The sequence below is a fragment of the Nerophis lumbriciformis genome, linkage group LG07 (assembly GCF_033978685.3).
Source record: "Nerophis lumbriciformis linkage group LG07, RoL_Nlum_v2.1, whole genome shotgun sequence".
NCBI classification, from domain to species: Eukaryota; Metazoa; Chordata; class Actinopteri; order Syngnathiformes; family Syngnathidae; genus Nerophis; species Nerophis lumbriciformis.
The window spans coordinates 39341686-39367500 of NC_084554.2; the positions used below are offsets into that span (position 1 = coordinate 39341686).

At 39.7% G+C, this 25815-nt stretch overlaps 4 protein-coding genes across 5 annotated transcripts in view; 3 read left to right on the forward strand and 1 right to left on the reverse strand.

Annotated features, from left to right (window-relative positions):
• The window catches only part of LOC133609521 (threonine synthase-like 1), a 242160-nt gene extending 222584 nt beyond the window's left edge, over nt 1-19576 (reverse strand). For both annotated transcript variants that reach the window (XM_061965147.2, XM_061965146.2), the window contains exon 1: nt 19390-19576. The gene's annotated coding sequence lies outside the window, so the exon portion shown is untranslated. The remainder of the gene's footprint in view (nt 1-19389) is intronic.
• Nucleotides 6906-13455, forward strand: apodb (apolipoprotein Db). The gene is made up of 5 exons (XM_061964725.1): nt 6906-7028; nt 7800-7917; nt 7983-8104; nt 8175-8260; nt 12911-13455. Exons 2-5 carry the CDS (start codon nt 7804-7806, stop codon nt 13141-13143), a joined length of 555 nt encoding a protein of 184 aa, XP_061820709.1. The 5' UTR covers nt 6906-7028; nt 7800-7803; the 3' UTR covers nt 13144-13455.
• Nucleotides 15474-19793, forward strand: otos (otospiralin). The gene is made up of 4 exons (XM_061965151.2): nt 15474-16150; nt 16268-16340; nt 16770-16793; nt 19398-19793. Exons 2-4 carry the CDS (start codon nt 16283-16285, stop codon nt 19583-19585), a joined length of 270 nt encoding a protein of 89 aa, XP_061821135.1. The 5' UTR covers nt 15474-16150; nt 16268-16282; the 3' UTR covers nt 19586-19793.
• A 1382-nt stretch (nt 19794-21175) lies between these two features.
• cops9 (COP9 signalosome subunit 9) lies at nt 21176-25597 on the forward strand. The gene is made up of 3 exons (XM_061964724.1): nt 21176-21365; nt 21615-21687; nt 25447-25597. The coding sequence occupies exons 1-3, from the start codon at nt 21303-21305 to the stop codon at nt 25482-25484; spliced, it is 174 nt and encodes a 57-aa protein (XP_061820708.1). The 5' UTR covers nt 21176-21302; the 3' UTR covers nt 25485-25597.
• The last annotated feature ends 218 nt before the right edge of the window (nt 25598-25815 follow it).

Genomic DNA, 25815 nt, shown 5'->3' on the forward strand with positions numbered 1-25815 from the left:
ATTAGCGTTAATGATCATTCGAATGTCCGTGAATGTCCGTCTGTTTTACCGCCCTTTGAGTTTTTCACCCTATGAACTGCATACAGGTCAGCCCCTTCCCAGGATCAACACCCCCCTGGAAGAAGGAATCAGCGTAAAACCAAAATGGTATTTTACACAAAATGCAGAATTTGTGTGCCAGTTCTTCTGTACAGATTCGAGGATGACAGCCCGCCACTCCAGATTCCCTTCCGTCCACTGAGAGGGTCAAGATCAAGGTCATCAAACGCACGTGTACAGAGCCCAGGTGGAATGGTCCCTTCAAGGTCGTGGTACGGACGTCCCACGCCCTTCGACTAGCTGGTACAGGGGACACCTGGTACCACCTCTACCTCCGCACTCCCGCGGAGGAGCCTGCCACGGAAGGGGCCCAGAAGACGACGCTGAGAGACACCTCCCACCGTTGAGCTGCCGTCTACCGTCGTGTAGATCTTCCAGATTTTCTACCTACATTACTCTGATCAACTTCTATATTGTATACCATTGATTGAGACCAGTCCATATGATAGATGTTTCTTAGTTTTTCTTGCTTGTTTTCAGCATAAGGATTTGTGTCGTTACATTAAGTGAAAAGTTTGATGTTTATCCCCGTCTCGTTACCTGAATTACTCTGATTTTGATAGATGAAAGGCAGGATGTTATACCAAGTAGGATTACCTGACGGACTGGTGTTTGGGCTTGCTCTACTGACCTTGTGTCTCAATTCTTCCTTCCCGACGAGAGTGACTGACAAGTGTCTTAGAACGTACGGCGGACTTGAAATAGACTGGGTCAAGGGGGACAGCAAGACTTACTTTTTTGACCTATGCAGTGTGATTAAGTGCGAGAAAAAAAAAAAAAAAAGTTCTTACCGCGCTAGTAACCTCTATCTTTGTTACGACTCAAACCTGAACTATTGGTGTCGGATGCGGACAACATACTCTGGTAAGTGGTGCCCCTTTTGGAAGCAGGTAACCCACTACACAGGGCCCTTAGACTACCATGACCCTTTATATGCCAACATACCTCCACAATTCAAAGTTATTCTGAGAGGGATGACCTTTCAGAGGAACTTTGATCGGTCCCAGAACCCCCTTTCCCTTACAATTGCCAGAACAGGTGTTATACCTAGTCCCTTTTATGTTGTTTTGGGGGTTGACCAGACAGGTACGGACCCTAAAGGAATTATTAAAATTAATGTCCTTGAGAGGGCGTTAACTACCTCTGCCCCCTCTGTAGCGCCTAAAGTGCCACTCCACCTGGGTGACGTTACATTGACACTCACATCTGTGTATACTAATGACATCACCATTGAAGACCTGGTAGCTTTGACCTTAGGAGCAGGTGCAGGCAACCTGTGGCTTAGGTGGATGACTAGCATGGCTAAGAGCCAAGACCTGGGTGACTGTGTTGCTTGTTCCGCTGGACGTCCCTTTCCCCACACTTACCCCGCCCCTTTTAAGTTGACTGACACTAATGGCTCAAACTGTCTTATCTCCTTGTTTTCTGAACCCACACCGCCAGGTTGTGATTTGTTGGTTAGTGTGTACCCTCCTGTTGCCAATTTCACCCGACTTCTTCCCTTTGTGGCCTAAAAGCTGAAATACACGTGTTTTCAATTTACAGGACCCCCTTCATCTCCCTACAAATTGGGTGACATTACCCCCTCCTGGTGCACCACCCTGATAGATGGCTCAAGGATAGGCCCTTGGGCACGAGCTGACTTATTCTGGTATTGTGGGGAGCACAGATTGTACATTAGAATCCCGACGTCAGCCATTGGACTTTGTGCTGTGGTTAGACTGGTGACCCCGGTCACCCTAGTGGGTACCAAATTGGCACCCCTTGGAACTCCTGTTTCAGCGGCCTCTCTAACTTCCCATGTTTTATCTCGGAGGAGTGTAACGGGCTCCTTTGATTTGATGAGAAACCCTGAGGGTGTTTACTTTGATGCAATTGGACGACCAAGGGGGGTCCCACCACAACATAAATTGTGGTGTGAATCCTGTGCAGGTTTCGAGAACCTTCCTATAATTGGTGCTATTTTCCCTGTGACTGCTACTAAAAATGTAGAACGCATTAACTATGTTTTTTATAATCTGTTGAGACTGACCAACCTGACTCGTGATGCTGTTGAGGGGCTTGCTGAACAACTTGCCCCAACTTCCCTCATGGCCGTCCAGAACCGCATAGCCCTTGACCGTATCCTAGCCAAGGAAGAAGGTGTGTGTGCAATGTTTGGTGACCAATGCTGTACCTTCATTCCTAACAACACCGCCCCCGATGGCTCGGTCCAGAGGGCCCTGGAGGGCCTCCATGCCCTTTCTAAGGAACTTACTGAAGTTTCCGGTGTCTCTGACCCAGGGCCGGCCCGTGGCATAGGCCGTATAGGCAAATGCTAAGGGCGCCGTCCATCAGGGGGCGCCACGCCAGTGCCACAAATGTTGGAGAAAAAAAAAAAGAAAAAAAAAAGTTGGTACTATTATTTCTAAATACAAAAAATAATCCCACGTTAATTAAAATGCAAAGTAAAGCCTATTTAATAGAAATATTATTTGTTACAACATTACGCCCCACCCCCCCACCCCCCACCCCCGCACGGTGCGCCCCCTCCCTTCCCGTATCATGACTCTTTTTGGACGTCACCACATCAAAAAATCAACACAAGATGTCAAAACGGCCAAAACTGTCAGGTGCCCAGGGAAGAAAAAAGAGAAAAGAAGAGGAGGAGAAACGAGAAAAGACAGAGGTAGCAGGTAGGTATTAGCCTACATGAAATTATTTGTCTGTTACAGAATGTGATAGTAACCTGGCTTTTTAGCATTAAGCTAATGTTACATGATTCGGCAATTGCTAATCAATAAATAGCTAGTTCTGTTTTAACGTCGGGTTAATATTGTGGAGGGGGCTAAATTGTTATGGAAAATAATAATGTAACGTTAGGTAATTACAGTACTCCCGCCTTACATTCCTCAGGGACATTTCTTTCTTTCTTTAGTTTATTTGGAACATGAACACACTTACATCATAATACATCACACAATTTCATATCATTTCATTTTACATCATGCCCGAAAAGGAGTAGGAAGAAGCAAAGCTTATTTAATCCTACCCCTTTCCCACTTCAAAGCGTTTACAAATATATAGAATCATTTACTGACCTTTTTATATAATAAAATAACATCTATGAATTAGTATACAACAGTTTTGTAATATGTAATTAATTAATTAATTCAGTCATTATTAACATACTGAGATGAAGAATATCTTATTTTCAATAAGGTTGAAAGTATTTCTCATAATTCTTCTTCTTTGTACTCTGTAAGCACTATTATTTTGAACAACCTCTTAAACTGGATCATATCAGTACAATTTTTAACTTCTTTACTTAATCCATTCCATCATTTAATTCCACATACTGATATGCTAAAAGTTCTAAGTGTTGTACGTGCATATAAATGTTTGTATTAGATCTTTTAAGCAGGTGTTTTTTGTTTACATTGTTATTGCCTTCTGGTTAGCTAATGTTTGCCCTGCAGGTAATAGTCACTTTTCCACCCCTTTATATATTAGGTATAGTTGTAAGTAAAAAAAAAAAGGTCAAAGACAAAGCTATTCGGGTTCTTGTGAGTATATACACTTCACTGCCGATGTGGGGGGGCGCCACCTAAAATCTTGCCTAGGGCGCCAGATTGGTTAGGGCCGGGCCTGCTCTGACCCCTTCAAAGATTGGCTCCAGAGCACCTTTGGAAGGTGGTCTGACCTAATTAAGTCTGCCCTGATCTCCGTTGGAGTTTTCTTGGCCATCATAGCCTCATGCGGTTGCTTTATCGCCCCTTGTGCTAGGTCTTTGTGCACCCGCATCATTGTTAGAGCTGTAGAAGGACAACCTCACCCTATTTCTGGGTTTGCTATGTCACTGAAGGGGGTCACGCAAAGTGGTGACTTTCGAGAAATGCTAGTTTCCTTCCCTGAGGGTGACGACATTGACATAGATTCCATCCGTTTATCTCCCATGTAACTATGCTTTTAATTTTTTACTAGCTTGCTCAGAGAGGGGCGTATTTTCCTCTGAAAAGTGTTGTACTAGTGATAAAGATCTTTTTAGAAGATCTGAAGGGGGAATTGTCGGAGGCAGATATTTACATATATCCGAATTTTAGTGTTACTTATTTTCTTTATTTAGTCATATTTGAAAACAGCTCGTGTTTTCCATTACAATGTCTTTCTTTACTCTAGCAAGTAAACTGTGTGTGTTAACCTTGAGTTCTTTGGAATGTATTATGACTAGGGAGATGTTGTGCATGTGTTATGGCTAGGGAGGGGGAAGAAAAGAGGGGTTTTTGGCGTTGGGAGGACAGACCATTTTTGGCGGCGCGATAGAATGTTCTATGCTGGACTGGTCTAAAAAAAGTATATTTGCAAAGCTTTGAAAATATACAACAAAATACCTATTCTGTCTCTGGTGTTTTTTTCAACTCAGCTTTAAGTGTCGTAAAGAGCTTGGGAGCGACTTGTGACTTGAATTCCCTGGGAGGAACAACTGGTCCAAAACGCAACAGAGCGCAAGACAAGAACTAAAACACTACACACAGGAAAACAGCAAAACAACTCAAAATAAGTCACGGCGTGATGTGACAGGTGGTGACAGCACACCTACTTTGAGACAAGAGCTATAGTGATGCATGCTTGGTTATGGTTTAAAGTCATATCCAACAATTGCGACAATGACTCTTTACTGTCAACTAGTTTTTTAATGATTTCTGCTGGTGGTGTGCCTCCGGATTTTTTCAACACCAAAAATGTGCCTTGGCTCAAAAAAGGTTGAAAAACACTGTACTAATGGATGAGGAAGACATTCCGTCAAAATGGTCAGAATATATTGAAGATTTATTCCATGACAATCGAGGCCCACCTCCAACTATAAGAAAAAAAATGGAAGGCCCACCCATAACAGAAGATGAAGTGAAAAATGCAATGTCCAAAATGAAACATGGTAAAGCGGTTGGAGCAGATAAAATACCAATTGAAGTCATAGAAGCACTCGAAGAAATTGGAACATCAGAGCTGACAAAACTGTTTAACATAATTTACGACGACAGGAAAATTACATCAGATATGAAAAAATCTATTTGTATTACTCTTCCAAAGAAACCAGGAGCCACAGACTGTGATCAACATAGATTGATAAGCCTTATTAGTCATACCACAAAAAATATTCTTAGAGTGCTGATGGCAAGAGCAAGGAATAAGATACATCCAGAGCTTTCGGCCACGCAATTCGGATTTCTCCTGGACCAGGGCACCAGAAATGCTATATTCACACTCCGTATGGTAATGGAGAGATCAATAGAAGTGCAAACGGATTTATACCTGTGTTTTATAGACAATTCCAAAACCTTCGATGAAGTGAAACATGAAAACCTTTTCCAAATTTTGAATGAGCTGGATATTGATGGGAAAGACCTGGGGATTATCAGAAATCTGTACTGGGAACAAGAAGAAGCCTCTCCTGATCTGTTTAACATCTACAGTGAAATGATCTTACGCAACATCAATCATCATGATGGTATAAAAATTGGAGGAATTAATGTTAACAACCTCAGACATGCAGATGACACTGTGCTTGTGGCAGACTCTGAAGAAAAACTACAGAACATCCTGAACACTGTAGTAGCCCACAGTGAAGCAAACGGACTGGCTTTAAACTTCAACAAAACCAAAAGCATGACAGTTTCCCAGAAACCACATCCACCTGCATGTAAACTCACATGCAACAACAAGAACATAAAACAAGTGAATCAATTCAAATACCTCGGTGTCACAGTAACATCTGATGGGAGGTGTGAAAAAGAGATAAAAGGATTGCCAAGTCAAAAGACAGCTTCAACAAAATGAGTCTTGTATTTAAAAATAGAAACATCTCAAGTGACACCAAACTAAGAGTCCTCAAAACGTATGTATGATCTGTCCTACTTTACGGCTGTGAATGCTTGACTTTAAACAATCAACAACTGAGAAAATTAGAGGCAACTGAAATGTGGTTCTTCAGAAAAATACTCCGCATATCATGGACTGAAAAGAAAAGTAATGAAGAGGTATTGGCAAAGGCAAAAACAAGAAGATCTCTAATTGCAACGATTCGAAAAAAGGCAGCTGAAATTCCTGGGACATATCATTAGAAAAGACAGCTTAAAAAAACTGATGTTAACAGGAAAACTAGTAGGAAAGAAAGCTCCAGGTCGACAACGAACAACATATATCAACAGCATAAGACATTTTATCGGAAATATCAATAATATAGAACTCATACATAGAGCGTAGGACAGAGAAGACTGGAGAGCCCTGATCATCAATGCCTGCAAACAGGCCTGATACCCCATGATGATGTTGCAAGCTACATTTTTCATACATGAAAGTCGATTTCTTGAATTGAAACCCAAATTTCCCTATTGGATTTATTGTTTTTATTATTTTTATGTATTAACAAAATCTTGAACATTTGTAAAAAGAAAAAAGAAAAAATAGAAAAATCCTTAAATTATTATTTTTGTGTATTTAATTTTTTTTAGATAAGCCCTTTTTTAATATATTTGAATTGTCTTTTACTTTCCTTGACTTTTTTGTTTGGATGTGCATTTTATATATATATTGTTTGTGTGTTCTTTAAAAAACACTTTTACTTCTGGTTTTACAAATTCACGTGGACAGAAGTAACCAATGAGCATAATGAGAAGGCGCTTGAGTATATTAAGTGCTCTGGCGTCCTCTAGTGGTATAAAGTAAAATGATTGTAAACTTCCTATACAAATCAGTTAACCGCCAGAGTGGAGGTGGGGCTTTTATGCTAATGAGCCTCTATGACACCCAATCATCGTCAAGTTTGTGACGTCATGACGTGACCATGCAGCCTGGCACTGTGAGTCTTTAATAACAAGATTTTGGACCTAATGGTTTTAGAAGGTTGGGACTGAAGCTGCCGTCTGTTAGCAACCACACCTGTGGAGAAGGTAAGTGTATGATAGGTAATGCGTGTTATATGTATAATTTTACATATATTACATGTTTTTCAACTTTATATAACAGGATTTGTGTTCAATATTGGGTTTTCTGTTTATGGTAGTATCTTTTTGACAAGTAATAGTAAAAAAACTGTTTATCACAATGCATGCATCAGCATCATAATTATCCCCTCAACTCCTCCCCAAAATGGATTAACTGGCTGGAATTAAAAAAAAAAAAAAGACAATATAACATACATCCATAAACGTGGATGCATATGAAAAAGTGCAATATATTTATCTGTACAGTAAGCTATTTATTTATTTATATATGCACCTTATTGCTTTTTTATCCTGCACTACCATGAGCTAATGCAATTAAATTTTGTTCTTATCTGTACTGTAAAGTTCAAATTTGAATGACAATAAAAAGGAAGTCTAAGTCTAAGTCTAGTCTAATACATTAATTGAGTAGTAAATCCAAATGCACATTATTGTATATAAAGAAACTCCCACTCACATGCCAGCTTGTTCAACCAGCAGAACGAGTTATTCCGCATGTGCAGAAATGATCTGACCATAGACAATGCGGGCTCTGGAATGTCTTACTTTTGGTTGCGTAAAACCTATGATGATATGATATTAGGAATAATTTTTTATCAAGCGTATATGAAATGCTGTTTGGTAAGTTTCGATTGGGATGTTCTCTGAATGAGCTGAATGGTTTGAACAATTCGAGAGCGTGCTAAGCAGTGAGCAATGTAAACATCTTTTTGACAGAACCATGTGGGTCACCTGCTGCGTCCTAATGGCGTTGTTGCCGCTCACCTCTGCCCAGACGTACCACTGGGGAGCCTGTCCTACGCCCAAAGTGCAACCCAACTTTGACCTCAAGCAGGTAACAAGCATCAACATGGCGGGTAAAGAACGGCCTGCGGGACTTAAACAACCTTGTCGATGTAGTATCTAGGGAAGTGGTACGAGATCGCCAAGCTGCCCGCTAACTTCGAGAAAGGAAAGTGCATTGAGGCCAATTACGCCATGCGGCGAGACGGAACCATCCGGGTGTTCAACTCCCAGTTCTAGTGAGGTTTTTTTAAAGGAGCTTTATGGCCATTTGATTTTATCGTTGTTGACGTGCGTGTGTCTTCCTAGTAAAGACAAGGTGAGGACAGCAGAGGGGACCGCAGTGGTGTACGACCAGAGAGAACCGGCCAAAATAGGCGTCAGCTTCTCTTACTGTAAGTTCACGTCTGTCTTCTCACGAAATGTTGGACAAGCGAGCATTCTTGTTCAGCTACAATTCGATTTGCGTGCGCCTCGTGAACCATGACGAGCGTCTTTTGTTGTGCGTTTTGTCTTGACAACCGGTTTGTTGTCTTGTCGTCTGGGTCTCAGTGGACGCCTTTGTCCTCCATAAGTGGCCGCCTCAACACTATAAGATCTGCTGATTCGTGCTCTGCGCAGTAAACAATGATCTCACTAGAAATTAGTGGGATTTTGTACGAAATATACTGTAATTGTATCGAGGAGTGTCCCAATCCAATATTGGTCCGATATCGGCATAAAAAAAAAAAGTATTGGATGTGTCTATGAATGTTCTCATTCATCCAGGTCATTGTCATCTCAGGGCATTCAATTGATCGCAACTGGAGTGTTGGGTTTGTCTTAGAAGGTGTTTCGCCGCTCATCTGAGTAGGCTTCATCAGTTCGTGCTCATAGATTTACATTGGTCAGCTCTAGTCCAGCGGCTGGTGCCAAAACCCCAAATATTTACACTCCAAAAACCAGAAGAATGTAGATCTGATTGATCTTAGTCTATGAGCACAAACTGATGAACCCGGCCTACTCGGATGAGCGGCGAAACTTCCAGTTGTGATTGTTAGAATGCCCTGAGAAGTTTTGGATGATATCAGCTTGCATCTAAAATCTCTGAAACAATCAGTCCTGCAATCCATTAAATGTACAAAACTGGACAGCCAGTTAACATCTAAATGTCTTCCAATAAGCACGCATGGTTGATCGTTTTTCCATTTTTTAGTCAAGTCATTTACAAAAAGGTAAACATGGTAGGCTACAGGCTACTAGGAGCTATCAGCTATACAACAGCTAAGCACACAATAGCATACAAGCTAGACATACATAATAATTGAATAATAAACATATCAAATTGCAATAATCGGTGCGAGATATGATATTGGTTGTCGTCTGATATAAAAAACAAACAAGTATCGGATTATATCAGCTTGTATACAAAATCCTCCATACAAATGCTCTGATACAATACATATATAAATGTCATCCAATAAACACACAAGGTTGATCTTTCTTCCATTTTTTAGTCAAATCATTGACAAAAGGAAAACATGAGCTACTAGGAGCTAGCAGTCACAATAGCACACAAGCTAGAGTCTTTAATTGAACAATGCAGTCTAAAACAGCACATTTGTCAACATAAACAAGTATCAAATAATTAGAGTTGCATATCACTAACACATACAAAGTATCCAAGGCAGAATTGTATTAGGAAGTATCCAGTAACAAACTGACTGCATCATTGGCTTAACTTAATACATTGTTGTGACCACTAGGTGTTGCTATAAAACAAATTACCACTTCACCTCAATTTAAAAGACAGTATAAATCCATTGCAGTTAGTGTTTTAGTACTGACCATTGTTCTCTGTTTGGGTAATTTCACAAAAAAAAAACTTTTCTAACATTCCACACTACAAAATATTAAAAAAAAAATATGTATCAATCATGCTGATATTGTATCAGGACAAAATATTAAAGATGTGGTAAAGTTGGTGGAAAATGAATTTATCAAAATTAAACGACGGTTTCATGTAAATAGATTGTCTTTGAATACTTCTAAAACTGCAAAAAAAGTTTTTTGCAGAAGTAGGAAAAGTGTGAATGGCTCATTATATGTCGAAGGAGTTGAGATTTAAAGAACACAAGAGATCCATTTTTTTGGTGTTACTATTGATGAAAATTTGTCATGGAAATCACAAAAATGATACACAGGTTAAAACATTCAAAACTATTGCTATTTTACACAAAGTGAAGGTGTTGCTAAATCAAAAAGCATTGTATATTTTGTATAACTCACTGATTGTTCCATATGTAACATACTGTGTAGAAGTGTGGGGTACTAACTGTAAAACATATTTAAAACCAATCTTCCTTTTACAGAAGAGAACCATAATAATCATTACTGGAAATGCATTCAGAGAACCCACAAATCCAATATTCAAACAGTTAAACTGATTGAAATTTCATGAACTGTTAGAGGATAATATTCTAAAATTCATGTGCAAAGCACATGCAACATTCCTACCAAACAACATTCAAAACAGATTTGTAGAAAGAGAAAGTAATTATAACCTGAGAAGAACTGATCTCTTTAATAAATGTAGTTTTAGAACAGTGACAATGGAAAGAAGTATTTCAATCCGAGGTGTATAGCCCTTAATCACAAATGTCTCAAAGGGCTGCACAAGCGACAAGGACATCATTAGTTTATGGAACAAGCGTGATGTGGAATAAAACAATGTAAATGTATTTCTAGATTTTAAAAAAATGTGTAAATCATGATGATGAAAATACATGACTGAGTAAAATTGTGTCTTCATTATTGGTTTAACTGGTTTAATTATCTAAAAATGAAAATATGGCTTTGCAGGTGCCAACATTGAAAATCAATTGTTGTATTTGTGAAAATAGGGGGCAGATATTCATTTTTAACTTCTTTCTGCTCCTTTTCATTCATAAATTTACTTAACTGTTATGTTGATTGTTTTGTTTTTTTCTTCCTTTAATTTTTCATGCATGAAATAAATAAATGAACTGAAGATTAATTTCTGGCACAGATGTGTTGTGTGTGTGCAGAACACATGTCCAAGTATAATTTGGAACATGTTCAAATGTTTTATGTTTTAAAAGTGTTTTCTAAACATGTCAATGAAACCGCAACTCACCAACTTCACCACTTGGTAGTGCACACATGCAACTAATAGTACCCACATTCACTTGTACAGAAGCAAATATATACAGATATATATAAAAATATATATTTCTGTTTTTATCTTTTCTATTTTTCATTATTTAATATTGTATTTTTTTATGTTTTGTTTTTGATTTTGTAGGGCTGTCAAAAATAAATCAACTCATGTGATTAATCACAAAAGAAAATTGCATTAATCATGTATATACTGTACATGCAAATTATTGACAAAATATATTTAAGTGTACATGCATTCTTTACATTAAATATGGATAGTTACCTGAAATTACGCAAGTGAGTAGTAAGCTGTGATTAATCATGATGTATCCAATTTTTTTTTTTAAAGAAAAAATATTAATCTGATTAAGAATATAATTCATTTGACAGCACACATATTTGTTTTGTTTATGAAAATATATTTTGGCTGCTTTCAATTCTAGAGCTAAAAGCTAACAACACTGATAAAAGTTATTATTGTTATCAGGTTATTATTAAAAAAATACATGATACCCTCACCTATTCAAGATTTTTTTTTATGTCCACATTGAATTCTAAATAATTATGTTTTTATGGTAACTTAAATCGAAAGCGGTTTGGTGGCGCTATATGCAGGGTAAACAAGAGGCTGCAGCTTTGAATCCAGCAGAGGGCGGTGTCTTACAAGTCAATTTTAATGGTATATGCTAGCTGTTAACATGCTAACATTAGCATGCTAACATTGTCATCCAACTTTTTAGCTAATTTTGCAGCCGTTCACCTTAGAGCAGGGGGTCAAACTAATTTTAGCTCAGGGGTCGCGTGGAGGAAAATCTGTGCACATGCGTGCCAGACTATTAAAATCATGGCATTAAAACTAAAAAATAAAGACAACTTCAGATTGTTTTCTTTGTCTTACTTTGGCCAAAAATAGAACAAACAAATTCTGAAAATATTACAATAAAAATATAGAAGAAAATACCGGCAGCGGTAAAGTTTAGATCCATGAAGGAAAGAAGAAAGTGAATGAATATTTATAACTGAATACATTTACATATGCATAAAAATGTGTTTTCTTTTGTATTATTTTTTTAATGAATTAAGTAACGTTTATGACAACTTTTTTTCCAAAACACAATATAAAATGTGAGATATAACAGGATAATGCATACATTTATCATTTGTTTTCAAAATGGTTACAAAAAAGTGGGACCCCAAAAATGTACTGTGGGACCCCATTTTTATGACTTGATTTTGAAAATTTCTAGCACCAAAACTGATGGGAGTATTGGAGCGTGCAAAACAGCAGCAGGCGGCTGTGGCCTGCGGGCCGGCCATAGATCATTCTTTCCCGTGGCCCCTGGGCTTAGAGTCATAACTTGATACTGGTCATATGCCAACTGTTAGCATGCTGACATTTTAACATTAGCATGCTAACTTTGTAAGCTATTTTTGCAGTCTTACACCTCAGTCATATATCTTGGTACTTGACACATGCTAACTTGTTTAGCTAATTTAGCAGCTGTACACCACAGAGTCTTATAACTTGGTACTTGACAAATGCTAACTGTTAGCATGCTAGAGTTAGAATGAAACAGGAAGATGCTTTGATAAGACGTGATGTTGTGTAACTGCACATTTTGTAAGTACAAAACTTTACTGTAATTGTTTCCAAATTTGTCAAATTGAAATTAAATTGACTTTATAATTGCAAGAGTCATATGACGGGTTTACAGTATCAAAAGCTGTCCCGGAGCGTCTTGGAACACATTTGCATGAATCTACAGTGACAAATGTTCTTTGTATAAGAAAATAAATTGGTGATAAATGTCATAACAATACAATTTGTTAGCATGACTATTAGCATATTAATGTTTTTTTCCGTCCATGCAACCTTTTGCCCCCAGTCACCCCCTACAGTCCATACTGGATCTTGACCACCGACTACACTAGCCTGGCCGTAGTCTACTCGTGCACGGACATCCTGCGTCTGTTCCGCGTGGAGTTCGCCTGGATCCTGGGACGCTCGCGCTTCCTTCCGCCAGACACGGTGCACTATGCCCAGGATATTCTGATGGGCGAGGGCGTGAACCTGTATAAAATGTCCTCCACCGACCAGACGGGCTGCAAAGACGACTAGATAGGAATGGGCCACCATGCTAACTATAGAATGACTTCATTACTTAATTTTGCCAAACTGACTGATTGTTTTGTTAACATCGTTATCTAACCAAACACTAGCATGTACTTCAATCTTCGAATTGTGAGGTTTATTTAAAATGTTAAGGAAAAACCTGTCTTAGTGATCAGATTGGATCATTTCATGAAAAATACACTTATTTTTTCTATGTTTTTCATGTAAGCTGCTCTGCTCTATTTGGTATATATGCAACATTTTGTACCTGATATCACTTTTGAAATAAATATTATCCTTGTGATTGGGAGAAAAAAATGTTAGTGGTCCTGTATTTACATAAAATATTTGTATATTAGTGGCCCTGTGATGAGGTGGCGACTTGTCCAGGGTGTACCCCGCCTTCCGCCCGATTGTAGCTGAGATAGGCTCCAGCGCCCCCCGCGACCCCAAAGGGATTTAGCGGTAGAAAATGGATGGATGGATGGATTTGTATATTAGGCGAAACATTATTTATGTGCAGTACAGGCCAAAGGTTTGGACACATTCAATGTGTTTTCTTTATTTTCATGACTATTTACATTGTAGATTGTAACTGAAGGCATCAAAAATTATAAAATGAACACATGTGGAGTTATATACTCAACAAAAAAAGGTGAAATAACTGAAAACATGTCTTGTATTCTAGTTTCTTCAAAATAGCCACCCTTTGCTCTGATTACTGCTTTGCACACTCTTGGCATTCTCTCAATGTGCTTCAAGCACACCTGTGAAGCGAAAACCATTTCAGGTGACTACCTCTTGAAGCTCATCCAGAGAATGCCAAGAGTGTGTGAAAAAGTAATCAGGACAAAGGGTGGCTATTTTGAAGAAACTAAAATATAAAACATGTTTTCAGTTATTTCACCTTTTTTTGTTAAGTACATAACTCCACATGTGTAAATAGCAGAGGTGTGGACTCGAGTCACATGACTTGGACTCGAGTCAGACTCGAGTCATGAATTTGATGACTTTAGACTCGACTTGACAAAATGTAAAAAGACTTGCAACTCGACTTGGACTTTAACATCAATGACTTGTGACTTCACTTGGACTTGAGCCTTTTGAATTGACATGACTTGACATGACTTGCTACTTTCCCCAAAATCCAAAGATGAAAAAGTTATTCGGGAGCGCTCCGTATTTTTCATTGTGTACTTGTCTATCAGCGTTGCGTGTGTCAGCTGGTGTGGTCTCAGTACAACAGCCAATCAAATTAGATCTACTTTGTTTTCATCACACAGCATTCATCCAATCAAATTGCAGGAAGAAGACATGTCCAAACCACACGCCAGTGAACAAAAAATGATACCTAAAATAATTTCGTTTGGGTATAAAAATTACGAGGTGGTCAACACAAAACGGTTTGCAGTATGCAACACATGCGGTTCGAAAATTACTGATGGAGAGGCAACAACTTCCAACTTCGTCCGGCATTTGAAGTTGCACAAAGAACGGTAAGTTTTGAATGTAAGATAACGTTTATTGGCTAAGTAACGTGACTTTTATTTGCTGTGTACGGTAGTTAAATCAGTGAGGCTGTAAACTCACTGCTAACGTTATAACGTTATTGCAAACACGGGAATCTGTTGCAGTTCACTACCTTATTCATACTTTTTGTTCAGTGATTTTTTTTAAGCAGGGTTACGTTAGTCAATATATCACACGTAACGTTAGACGGCGGTCAGCAGCACCGCGTACTTTAGCCACCTAAAAAAAGACAAAAATAGTAAAATAAAGGTCAGTTAAAATGTATACTATATTATGAATATGTGTACCGTTTTAGCTAGCTTTCTGACATACTGTTGGTTGTTTACTTCAGTGGTCCCCAACCACCGGGCCGCGGCCCGGTACTGGTCCGTGGATCGATTGGTATCGGGCCGCACAAGAAATAATTTTTTTCTTTTTTTTCTTTTTTTAATTAAATCAACATAAAAAACACAAGATATACTTACAAGTAGTGCACCAACCCAAAACAACTCTCTCCCCCTTTTGTTCTGGGCATTGAACATGAAGACTCTTCCTTCACTGTTCCGAGTAACCATGAGAGTCTTGGCTGTACCTGCCTCCAGTGCTCCAGTGGAGTGAGTTTTCAGCCATGGTGGCATCATACTACGCCCCCATCGTGCACAAATGACTGACAGACTTTTGGCTAATTTGGTCTTTTGCAAATGCAATGCAGCATAGGGCCCTGACATATAAAAAGTACAACTTTTTTGTTATGTTCACGTATATGTCATGTTTTTTCAATGTTAACACTTTTGTACAAATAAGTACATTTGCACTTTATTTTTCAATGTGTTTGTTCTGTAAAGGAATGAGTTAATGTTTAAAATGACTGGTTAATAGTGCTATTATAAAGTGCAATGTAAGCACAATTTTCTTTCCTGCAATTTAAAATGCACTTGTTTTAATAAATAAATACAGCGTTTGAAAAGCATACACAATCTGTGTTAATATATTAGTCTGTGGTTAAAAGGACTTGAAAGGACTCGAAACTCAAAATGCAGGACTTAGGACTTGACTTGATACTTTCCAGTCTTGACTTTGGACTTGACTCGGGGCTTGCCTGTCTTGACTCGGGACTTGACTCGGACTTGAGGGCAAAGACTTGAGACTTACTTGTGACTTGCAAAACAATGACTTGGTCCCACCTCTGGTAAATAGTCATGAAAATAAAGAAAATGCATTGAATGAGAAGGTGTGTCCAAACTGTTGGCCTGTACTGTATATTTCACTCAATTTTAGGGATTTCTTTTTGGTAAGGATTGTTGAAAATAATACTGACCGTCTCTATTTTTGTTCATAGATTTTTTGTGTTCGATTTTATTCGCTCGTGCAGGTTTACCACAGATGGTACACCCAATGAAAATGTATTTTGTGTGTGTGTGTGAGCGTGTATGTGTGTGTTCCAATGCTCAGTCCTCACTCCGGCAGACCACCACCAACCAGCAGCAGCATCGAGAACTAACTGGTAAATTTGCAACATTTTTTTACCTGTTTGAGTACAATTTTAGCTGCTTTCATGTATTTTAATGTTAAACCAAATTGATATTTTTCTTTTTAAAAAATGTTTTTGTTTTTTTTTTAGTTTAAAAGGAGAAAGATGAAGAGCCTGCTTTGCCTCAGCGTTCTACTTTGTGTCTGTGTCCTCCATATTAGCGGTGAGTGTCATCATTTTTGCCTGGTGATAGTTTTGTTTGTTTTGAAGCAGAAAAGTGTAATTGTTTTATAGCAAACGGACGAATAAAAATAAATGTTAAGCCAACTGGACGTGACAGTGATGAATGTATGAGGTCTGTGTGAGTGTGTGTGTGTGTGTGTGTGTGTGTGTGTGTGTGTGTGTGTGTGTGTGTGTGTGTGTGTGTGTGTGTGTGTGTGTGTGTGTGTGTGTGTGTGTGTGTGTGTGTACAAAGCGCACAAAGACACTTCTGTCTGCGGTGTGTGCTATCCTGTCACTGTGATATTATTTGGAGAAGCTCGCAGGTAGTCTGAAGCCAGTATGAGCTCAATCCCCTCTTTGTGTGTTGGGGAATACTTGGAATACATGCTAAATATTTGTTTTTTTCCCCCCTCTTTTTCACTCTCCACAGATGCCAGAGTCATCCCAGAAGGAGGTAAAGATATTTAGAAACCATATTTAGGGGGAAATACACAATACAGTGAAAAGGTCAGCCCCGCTTATGTCGCACAATTCATTAAGTCCTAATCTATTGCGTTTGATTATTATTACGAAAAAGACTTACATGGTTGCCCGTTTTTGTCAACATAAAATTTGAGACCCAAAAGGATAATTTATCTGACAGTTGTTCCATATATTAGTCCCTCCAGGATTTGAGGGGATTTTTAGTGATTGTTGTGGCTTAAAATGCCTGAATTCATGGCGGGTTTTTCGGAACAATGCGGCAAAAGCTGCACTATTTTGAGGCTCTTTTTCCTCATAAAATTTAATCAACTTGTGATTTTAGGAATTTGCTATCAATGGTTCGCAAATGCGTGATTTTAAAAAATGGTTTAAGTGTTCCTTGTAACCTAATATAAAAAAAATTCCCAATTTGTACTGATGTTTTACTCATTTTATACGACACAAACTTAAAAGTAGACACTAAATGGCATTAAAGTACATACTTAGAGCTTATTGTCAAACTCCATCATCCATCCATCCATCTTCTTCCGCTTATCCGAGGTCGGGTCGCGGGGGCAGCAGCTTAAGCAGGGAAGCCCAGACTTCCCTCTCCCCAGCCACCTCGTCCAGCTCCTCCCGGGGGATCCCGAGGCGTTCCCAGGCCAGCCGGGAGAGATAGTCTTCCCAGCGTGTCCTGGGTCTTCCCCGTGGCCTCCTACCGGTCGGACGTGCCCGAAACACCTTCCTAGGGAGGCGTTCGGGTGGCATCCTGACCCGATGCCCGAACCACCTCATCTGGCTCCTCTCGATGTGGAGGAGCAGCGGCTTTACTTTGAGCTCCCCCTGAATGACAGAGCTTCTCACCCTATCTCTAAGGGAGAGCCCCGCCACTCGGCGGAGGAAACTCATTTCGGCCGCTTGTACCCGTGATCTTGTCCTTTCGGTCATGACCCAAAGCTCATGACCATAGGTGAGGATGGGAACGTAGATCGACCGGTAAATCGAGAGCTTTGCCTTCCGGCTCAGCTCCTTCTTCACCACAACGGATCGATACAGCGTCCGCATTACTGAAGACGCCGCACCGATCCGCCTGTCGATCTCACGATCCACTCTTCCCCCACTCGTGAACAAGACGGCGGATCGGTGCGGCGTCTTCAGTAATGCGGACGCTGTATCGATCCGTTGTGGTGAAGAAGGAGCTGAGCCGGCCTCGGATAAGCGGAAGAAGATGGATGGATGGATGGATGAAACAATGTACTAATATGATCCAGTTCAAGAAACTCTTCAAACTTAAAATGTTTACAAAGTACGAAGAAGAAGAACCATGATAAACATTCTGAATTTATTTCATCCATCCATTCATTTCTGTCAAACTCATGTACTGTTTTAGTTCATTATAACTAATTATAGTTACAGGAAGAAACACCATTGAAGGCTTCCTTCTGTCCGCTGTCTGCTCTGTAGTCTATAAATTGCAGACATTTTCCATGAATGTTTAATGCTCAAAAAGTGTTTTTTTCATTCTTAAACATTCATTTATTTTCCAACACATATACCCCCGCATGTTAAGAGGATTTTTTGAATGTTGATTGCCACCTATAACTGTATTTTTATGAGAGACGAAAGATTATCATCACACTTCAACATCTCTGTCATGTAAATGCTGCTTTTTTTGCTAGGTCAGCATTGCTACTGAAAATATGTTCTTACTTGACTTACCCTGGATAAATAAAGACTAAATACATACATAAATGCATGTAAACTAGGAAGTGAGGACGCTGGTGTGTTGCTAAATGCTTAAAAAATGCATTACCCAGAAAGCTTAGCGCTGTTCAGTACACTGGAACCAGAAGTGGGTCTGAGCTCCGCAGGATGATGACAATTGTGTTGTTTTGAGCAATAAAGAGTTAATGTATTGTTACTCGTTCCTGTTTCGTCTACACAAGAAACAAACATAAGTTTTGACTACACAGTTAACTTAAAAAGTTGCAAAGCAGTGCATAATTTGCGGGAATTGCCGCTATCCCATTTACGAACATGTGTTGTAAGATTGTTAACTTCACTGTTTTTGCTAAGCAGCGTGCCACAAAATAACTCCTGTCTACTTACTCAGTATTTAAAATGTTCACACAGTAACTTCATGTTTAGTGCAAAATAAGCTTCAAATAAAAGCATGACAATATTAACCTGGTGTAAAATATTGTTGACTTTGTCATTATTGCTAAGCATCATGCCACAACATAACTTATGTCTACTTACACAGCATTAAAAATGTGCACAAAGTGACTTCCTATTTAATGCAAAATAAGATTCAACTAAAAGCATGACAATATTAACTAAAATCTAAAATCTTGTAATGTCAGTGGAATGACTGTGATGCAGGATGACTGTGCACAAATATGAAGACTCCTTTATTATTGCACATTCTCCTTGTGTCTCTGGTAAAAGTCACAAGTAAATGTGCAAGCAATGGCTCCCCGCTTGTGTTGACAACACCTTATGTCCACTCGTGTCCGAGGGACGTCGACATAAGCGGGTTCCACTGTAATACTATTTTGAACCAAGGGACTTACTATCGATCATCATACCTTCTCAGTGCCGTATGACGAACCACCCGCCGTCCCCTACTGGCCGTATTCCACCTCGGACTTCTGGAACTACGTTGAGTACTTCAAATCCATCGGGGCCTACAACCACATCAACGAGATGGCCCGGGCCTTCTTCGCCCACCAGCACCTGGGAAACACGCTGGGCTATGAGAGCAACATGGGGCATGAGCACTGAGAAAAAAGAGAAATACAACAAGATAAAGGAAATCAAGGGAATTCTGGATTTGTACAAATAACCAGCAAATATAAGAAAAGAAAATACTGGAAGTTTTAAGAAGGGGGAATTCCTATTTTATTATAGCATGACCATACTTGTATAGAAAGTTAGATTAAGATAGTAGCATTTTTTTTTAAACATTGTAACATGCAATTAACATTTAATAAAACCAACATTTCTCAACTAAATTGACTTACTTTGTTTTATATTTGAGTTTGAGTTTGAGATTATTTCGAACATGCATGCATGATACATTACAATTTCCAGTTTCTCTATTCAACATGTTCGAAAAGGAGTAGGAAAAAGCAGATCTTATTTACCGTATTTTTCGGACTATAAGTCACAGTTTTTTTCATAGTTTGGCCGGGGGTGCGACTTATACTCAGGAGCGACTTATGTGTGAAATTATTAACACATTACCGTAAAATATCAAATAATATTATTTAGCTCATTCACATAAGAGACTAGAGTAGACGTATAAGATTTCATGGGATTTAGCGATTAGGAGTGACAGATTGTTTGGTAAACGTATAGCATGTTCTATATGTTATAGTTATTCGAATGACTCTTACCATAATATGTTACGTTAACATACCAGGCACGTTCTCAGTTGGTTATTTATGCCTCATATAACGTACACTTATTCAGCCTGTTGTTCACTATTCTTTATTTTAGATTGCCTTTCAAATGTCTATTCTTGGTGTTGGGTTTTATCAAATAAATTTCCCCAAAAAATGCGACTTATACTCCAGTGCGACTTATATGTTTTTTTCCTTCTTTATTATGCATTTTCGGCCGATGCGACTTATACTCCGGAGCGACTTATAGTCCAAAAAATACAGTAATCCTACCCCTTTTCCTTTACATAGCAGTTGATAAAACTTTTGTTCACTTAAAGTTAAAGTTCCAACAAAAGTCACACACACACTAAGTGTGGTGAAATTACCCTCTGCATTTGACCCATCCCCTTGTTCACCCCCTGGGAGGTGAGGGGAGCAGTGAGCAGCAGCAGTGGTCGCGCCCGGGAATAATTTTGGTGATTTAACCCCCAATTCCAACTCTTGATGCTGAGTGCCAAGCAGGGAGGTATTGGGTCCCATTTTTATAGTCTTTGGTATGACTCGGCCGGGGTTTGAACTCGCGTCCTACCGATCTCACGGCGGACACTCTAACTCTAACCACAAGGCCACTGAGCTGGTTGCTGTTCTCAATGTATTCACAATATACTCCATAAGTAATAACAATAACAATACATTAATTAATTGATAATAATTGGTGAAGTAAGTTATATGTCATATGGTGAGATGAGTAAGATTATCTAGAAAATGAATGGATGGATGAAATACATTCAGAATGTTTATCATGGTTCTTCTTCTTTGTACTTTGTAAACACTTTATTTAAAAAAAACAAAAGAAACATCTGCAGATACGTCGTTTATGAGTTGCAAAACCCCCCAAAAACACAAACCTACCAAGTGTATTTTGTTAAATCATGGCAGAGTACAAATACATCAAATGGGAACCTTCGAGAACAAATTTCCGCGTTGGAGCCCGGGCACATTTTGGCGTTGCACTGGCTTTGTTTTCCTCACAGCGGCTAGTCGAAGCTAACAAACGTCAGCGTCACAGGGATATATTTATTAAAGCGACTAATATAAGTTTGAGAGAAGTCAGAATGAAACCTGCCGTGGACGAAATGTTTCCGGAAGGAGCTGGACCGTACGTGGATCTAGACGAGGTTTGGTGGCCAATTTTTACATCAACATCGCCACAGCTAACTAGCCTGCTCGCTATCTAGGATACAATATGATCTTTGTGCAGTCCCCTTTTTATTTTTTTAAGGATTTATACGTGTTGTTTGCATCTTTACGCTACATATTGACAATTCACTCGAGTTAAATCGCTGTATTTGTTCGAATTAGTCAGGCATATTGACGAAGATGACGTGTTTCACTACATACCCTGTTGCACTGGCGTGTGTCTGCAGGCAGGGGGCAGCAGCGGCCTTTTAATGGACCTGGCAGCCAATGAAAAGGCGGTTCACTTGGACTTCTTCAATGGTAAACATCCATCCATCCATTTTCTACTGCTTCTTCTTTTTGGGGGTGCGGGAGCCTATCTCAGCTGCACTCGGGCGGAAGGCGGGGTACACCCTGGACAAGTCGCCACCTCATCGCAGGGCCAACACAGATAGACAGACAACATTCACACTCACATTCACACACTAGGGCCCATTTAGTGTTGCCAATCAACCTATCCCCAGGTGCATGTCCTTGGAGGTGGGAGGAAGCCGGAGTACCTGGAGAGAACCCACGCAGTCACGGGGAGAACATGCAAACTCCACACAGAAACATGTGCAGTTCATCTAATCGAAAATACTGAAATTCCACGACATAGTGAATTTGCAAACAGCTAAATTTATACACAAAGCAAACTATAATCTGCTACCCAAGAATATACAACAATTCTTCTCAACAAAAGGGGAGAAATATAATCTTAGAGAAAAATGTAATTTAAAACATTTGTACACACATACAACACTTAAAACCTTCAGTATATTAGTATGTGGAATTCAATTATGGAATGGATTAAGCAAAGAAATGAAACAATGTTCTCGCCCGGAAAAGGGTGGAGTGCCATCTCCGGGTTGGGGGGGAGATCTTGCCCCAAGTGGAGGAGTTCAAGTACCTCGGAGTCTTGTTCACGAGTGAGGGAAGAGTGGATCGTGAGATCGACAGGCGGATCGGTGCGGCGTCTTCAGTAATGCGGACGCTGTATCGATCCGTTGTGGTGAAGAAGGAGCTGAGCCGAAAGGCAAAGCTCTCGATTTACCAGTCGATCTACGTTCCCATCCTCACCTGTGGTCATGAGCTTTGGGTCATGACCGAAAGGACAAGATCACGGGTACAAGCGGCCCAAATGAGTTTCCTCCGCCGCGTGGCGGGGCTCTCCCTTAGAGATAGGGTGAGAAGCTCTGTCATCCAGGGGGAGCTCAAAGTAAAGCCGCTGCTCCTCCACATCGAGAGGAGCCAGATGAGGTGGTTCGGGCATCTGGTCAGGATGCCACCTGAATGCCTCCCTAGGGAGGTGTTTCAGGCACGTTCGACCGGTAGGAGGCCACGGGGAAGACCCAGGACACGTTGGGAAGACTATCTCTCCCGGCTGGCCTGGGAACGCCTCGGGATCCCCCGGGAGGAGCTGGACGAAGTGGCTGGGGAGAGGGAAGTCTGGGTTTCCCTGCTTAGGCTGCTGCCCCCGCGACCCGACCTCGGATAAGCGGAAGAAGATGGTTGGATGGATGGATGAAACAATGTACTAATATGATCCACTTCAAGAAACTCTTCAAACTTAAAATGTTTACAAAGTACAAAGAAGAAGAACCATGATAAACATTCTGAATTTATTTCATCCATCCATTCATTTTCTAGATAATCTCACTTCTCTCACCATATGAAATATAACTTACTTCACTAATTATTTATTTATTTTTATTGTTATTAGTTATGGAGTATATTGTGCATAAATTGAGAACAGGAAGTGAACAAAAGTTTTAGCAACTGCTATGTAAAGGAAAAGGGGTAGGATTAAATAAGCTCTGCTTCTTCCTACTCCTTTTCGAACATGTTGAATAGAGGAACTGGAAATTTTGATGCATGTTGTATGCACGCATGTTTGAAATAAACTAAAATTCAAACTCCTTCTTTTAACACATATTTAGGAGAAAATAAACATTTTATAAATAAACTTAAGTATGTTTGTCTTCGAAATTTCCCCCAAAATAGAATTGCAACACATTAACGTTTCAATATTGTTTACATCTGTTGTATCATCCTGTTGCTCTAACTATTAATTGTGGCTTTATGTGCGGCACACTCACAAGACATTAAAACGAGGGAAAAAAACAGCCCATCTACTTTCTTACATGCTGCGTTGCCCCGCTGGCTAAACAATTTGGGCCCAGCAAAACATGACCTGAGTGAAAAGAGCAGATTGTTAAAATGAAAAGAGAAGGACGTTAAAGATGGTTTATGGCGGAAACTCAGCACGACACCTTGCCAGTCAGCTGCTTTGAACACAAACACACACAATCAAGCACACATCGGGCTTGTTAACGCTGCTCTTGCAGATGTTAAGTGGCGACAAGCTCAGGAGCTGGGAAGGTCACACTTGTTCTCTAACAAATGCCATACATCTTTCAATTCAACATTTCCATTTGCAGCATTTTTCTTTTGCATTTGGTATTGATCCTGTAGTATTTTTTGATTTGCTACATTTTGTGGTTTTTGTGTGTTTTTGGTTTAAGATCATTACTGTGTTTGGGCGTTGACGCACCGTAGCATCGTCTTCATCATATCGAATACCTTTAGAGCATGGGTGTCAAACTCTGGCCCGCGGGCCAAATTTGGCCGGCCACGTAATTTCATTTGGCCCTTGAGGCAATATGAAATTAACATTAGACTTAGCGCATTCAGCGCTAATACTCATACTTGCCAAACCTCCCGATTTCCCCGGGAGACTCCCGAATTTCAGTGCCCCTCCCGAAAATCTCCCGGGGCAACCATTCTCCCGGTCAACATTACTGGGGGCTTGCCTTAAAGGCACTGCCGTCAACGTCCTCTACAACCTGTCGTCACGTCAGCTTTTCCTCCATACAAACAGCATGCCAGCCCAGCCACATATTACATGCAGCTTTTACACACACATAAGTGAATGCAATGCATACTTGATCAACAGCCATACAGGTCACACTGAGGGTGGCCTTATAAACAACTTTAACACTGTTACAAATATGCGCCACACTGTGAACCCACACCAAACAATAATGACAAACACATTTCGGGAGAACATCCGCACCGTAACACAATATAAACACAACAGAACAAATACCCAGAACCCCTTGCAGCACTAACTCTTCCGGGACGCCACAATATACACCCCCGCTACCACCAAACCCCGCCCCCGCCCACCAAGTTAATGTTGATATTTAGCTCAGAAGGCTGCAAATAGAAAAGAGGCATTCCATTTTTTATTTAAATTTGATTTAATATACCATTGATGTTTTTTCGTTTGTTTTTTGAAAGTTGATTTTGCACTATTAAGTTATATAAGCGTTGCTTGTTCCATATTCAGTGTTAAAGCAAATCAGTGTAGCAAACTGAGCAAAAATTAACATTTTATTCATGCACTTTCTCTTGCTACTTCAAGGCTTGAATGTTTGATTCATTCATTATTGTTATTTTATTTTCAAATTTATTATTAGCCTGTGGAAAAAGTTTATTTAGATATTTACCAAATAGAAAAGAGGCATTCAAATTTTATTTAAATTTTATTTGATATGTCGATATTTTTTAATTCTTATTATTATTTGAAACTCGATTTTGCATGTCACTATAAAGTTATACAAGCCTTGCTTGTTCAATATTCAATGCAAAACTTGTTTGGGTCCCTATTAAAAGGTTAATTTTTTCAACCTTGGCCCGCGGCTTTGTTCAGTTTTAAATTTTGGCCCACTCTGTATTTGAGTTTGACACCCCTGCTATAGAGGATAAACTCTCTCACTTTTTATTGGAAGAATGTCGGGTTTACATTTTCTGTCAAAGTGAGATATCTGCAACAAAGCAAGCAGCCTCGCCTGACCTTCTCGCTCTGGGTTTGTTTACCTAGTCTGCTTCTAATGACAAAATTTAATTATTATTCAACCTGGTTTTGTGTCCTTAAAACTCCCTCATTACAGAAACCGACTGAAGCTAATGAATAAATGAAATAAAGTTTCAGTGCAATTGGACGTAATTTGGCTAATTTTCTGTGTCCACTTCCAGACTTTGAGGATCTTTTCGACGACGACGACCTGCAGTGACCCTGCACCGTCCACACACACGCACACCTGCATGCGTCTGTGTATAATGTACATATGAAACATGTCACTCGCAAATAAAGCTTTATTTTAACGCAAAAAGAAGCGGCATGGAACCAGGTGTTTGTCTCGCAAAGTCTGTCGATCGCCCACATTCCAGCTTTGGAGAAAATTATGAGTATGCTTTTGGCGTCGTCGTGGATTGCAGGTTTGCGGACGCTGTGAAAACACCTGTTAGAAAACGTAATTACACACGTAAAACGGGGCACTAAACGCTCGACGTAGGCCGCGCAACAGGAAGGATGATGCAGAAGAAATGTTTCACGGTTAAATA

Bases quoted from the DNA above. Each gene is read 5' to 3' on its own strand.
- apodb (XM_061964725.1), top strand. From the start codon at position 7,804: ATGTGGGTCACCTGCTGCGTCCTAATGGCGTTGTTGCCGCTCACCTCT. The intron at 7,918-7,982 runs GTAACAAGCATC...TTGTCGATGTAG, and splicing joins CCAACTTTGACCTCAAGCAG to TATCTAGGGAAGTGGTACGA. The intron at 8,261-12,910 runs GTAAGTTCACGT...TTTTGCCCCCAG, and splicing joins AGGCGTCAGCTTCTCTTACT to TCACCCCCTACAGTCCATAC.
- cops9 (XM_061964724.1), top strand. From the start codon at position 21,303: ATGAAACCTGCCGTGGACGAAATGTTTCCGGAAGGAGCTGGACCGTAC. The intron at 21,366-21,614 runs GTTTGGTGGCCA...GTGTGTCTGCAG, and splicing joins CGTACGTGGATCTAGACGAG to GCAGGGGGCAGCAGCGGCCT. The intron at 21,688-25,446 runs GTAAACATCCAT...GTCCACTTCCAG, and splicing joins TCACTTGGACTTCTTCAATG to ACTTTGAGGATCTTTTCGAC.
- otos (XM_061965151.2), top strand. From the start codon at position 16,283: ATGAAGAGCCTGCTTTGCCTCAGCGTTCTACTTTGTGTCTGTGTCCTC. The intron at 16,341-16,769 runs GTGAGTGTCATC...CACTCTCCACAG, and splicing joins CTGTGTCCTCCATATTAGCG to ATGCCAGAGTCATCCCAGAA. The intron at 16,794-19,397 runs GTAAAGATATTT...ATACCTTCTCAG, and splicing joins CAGAGTCATCCCAGAAGGAG to TGCCGTATGACGAACCACCC.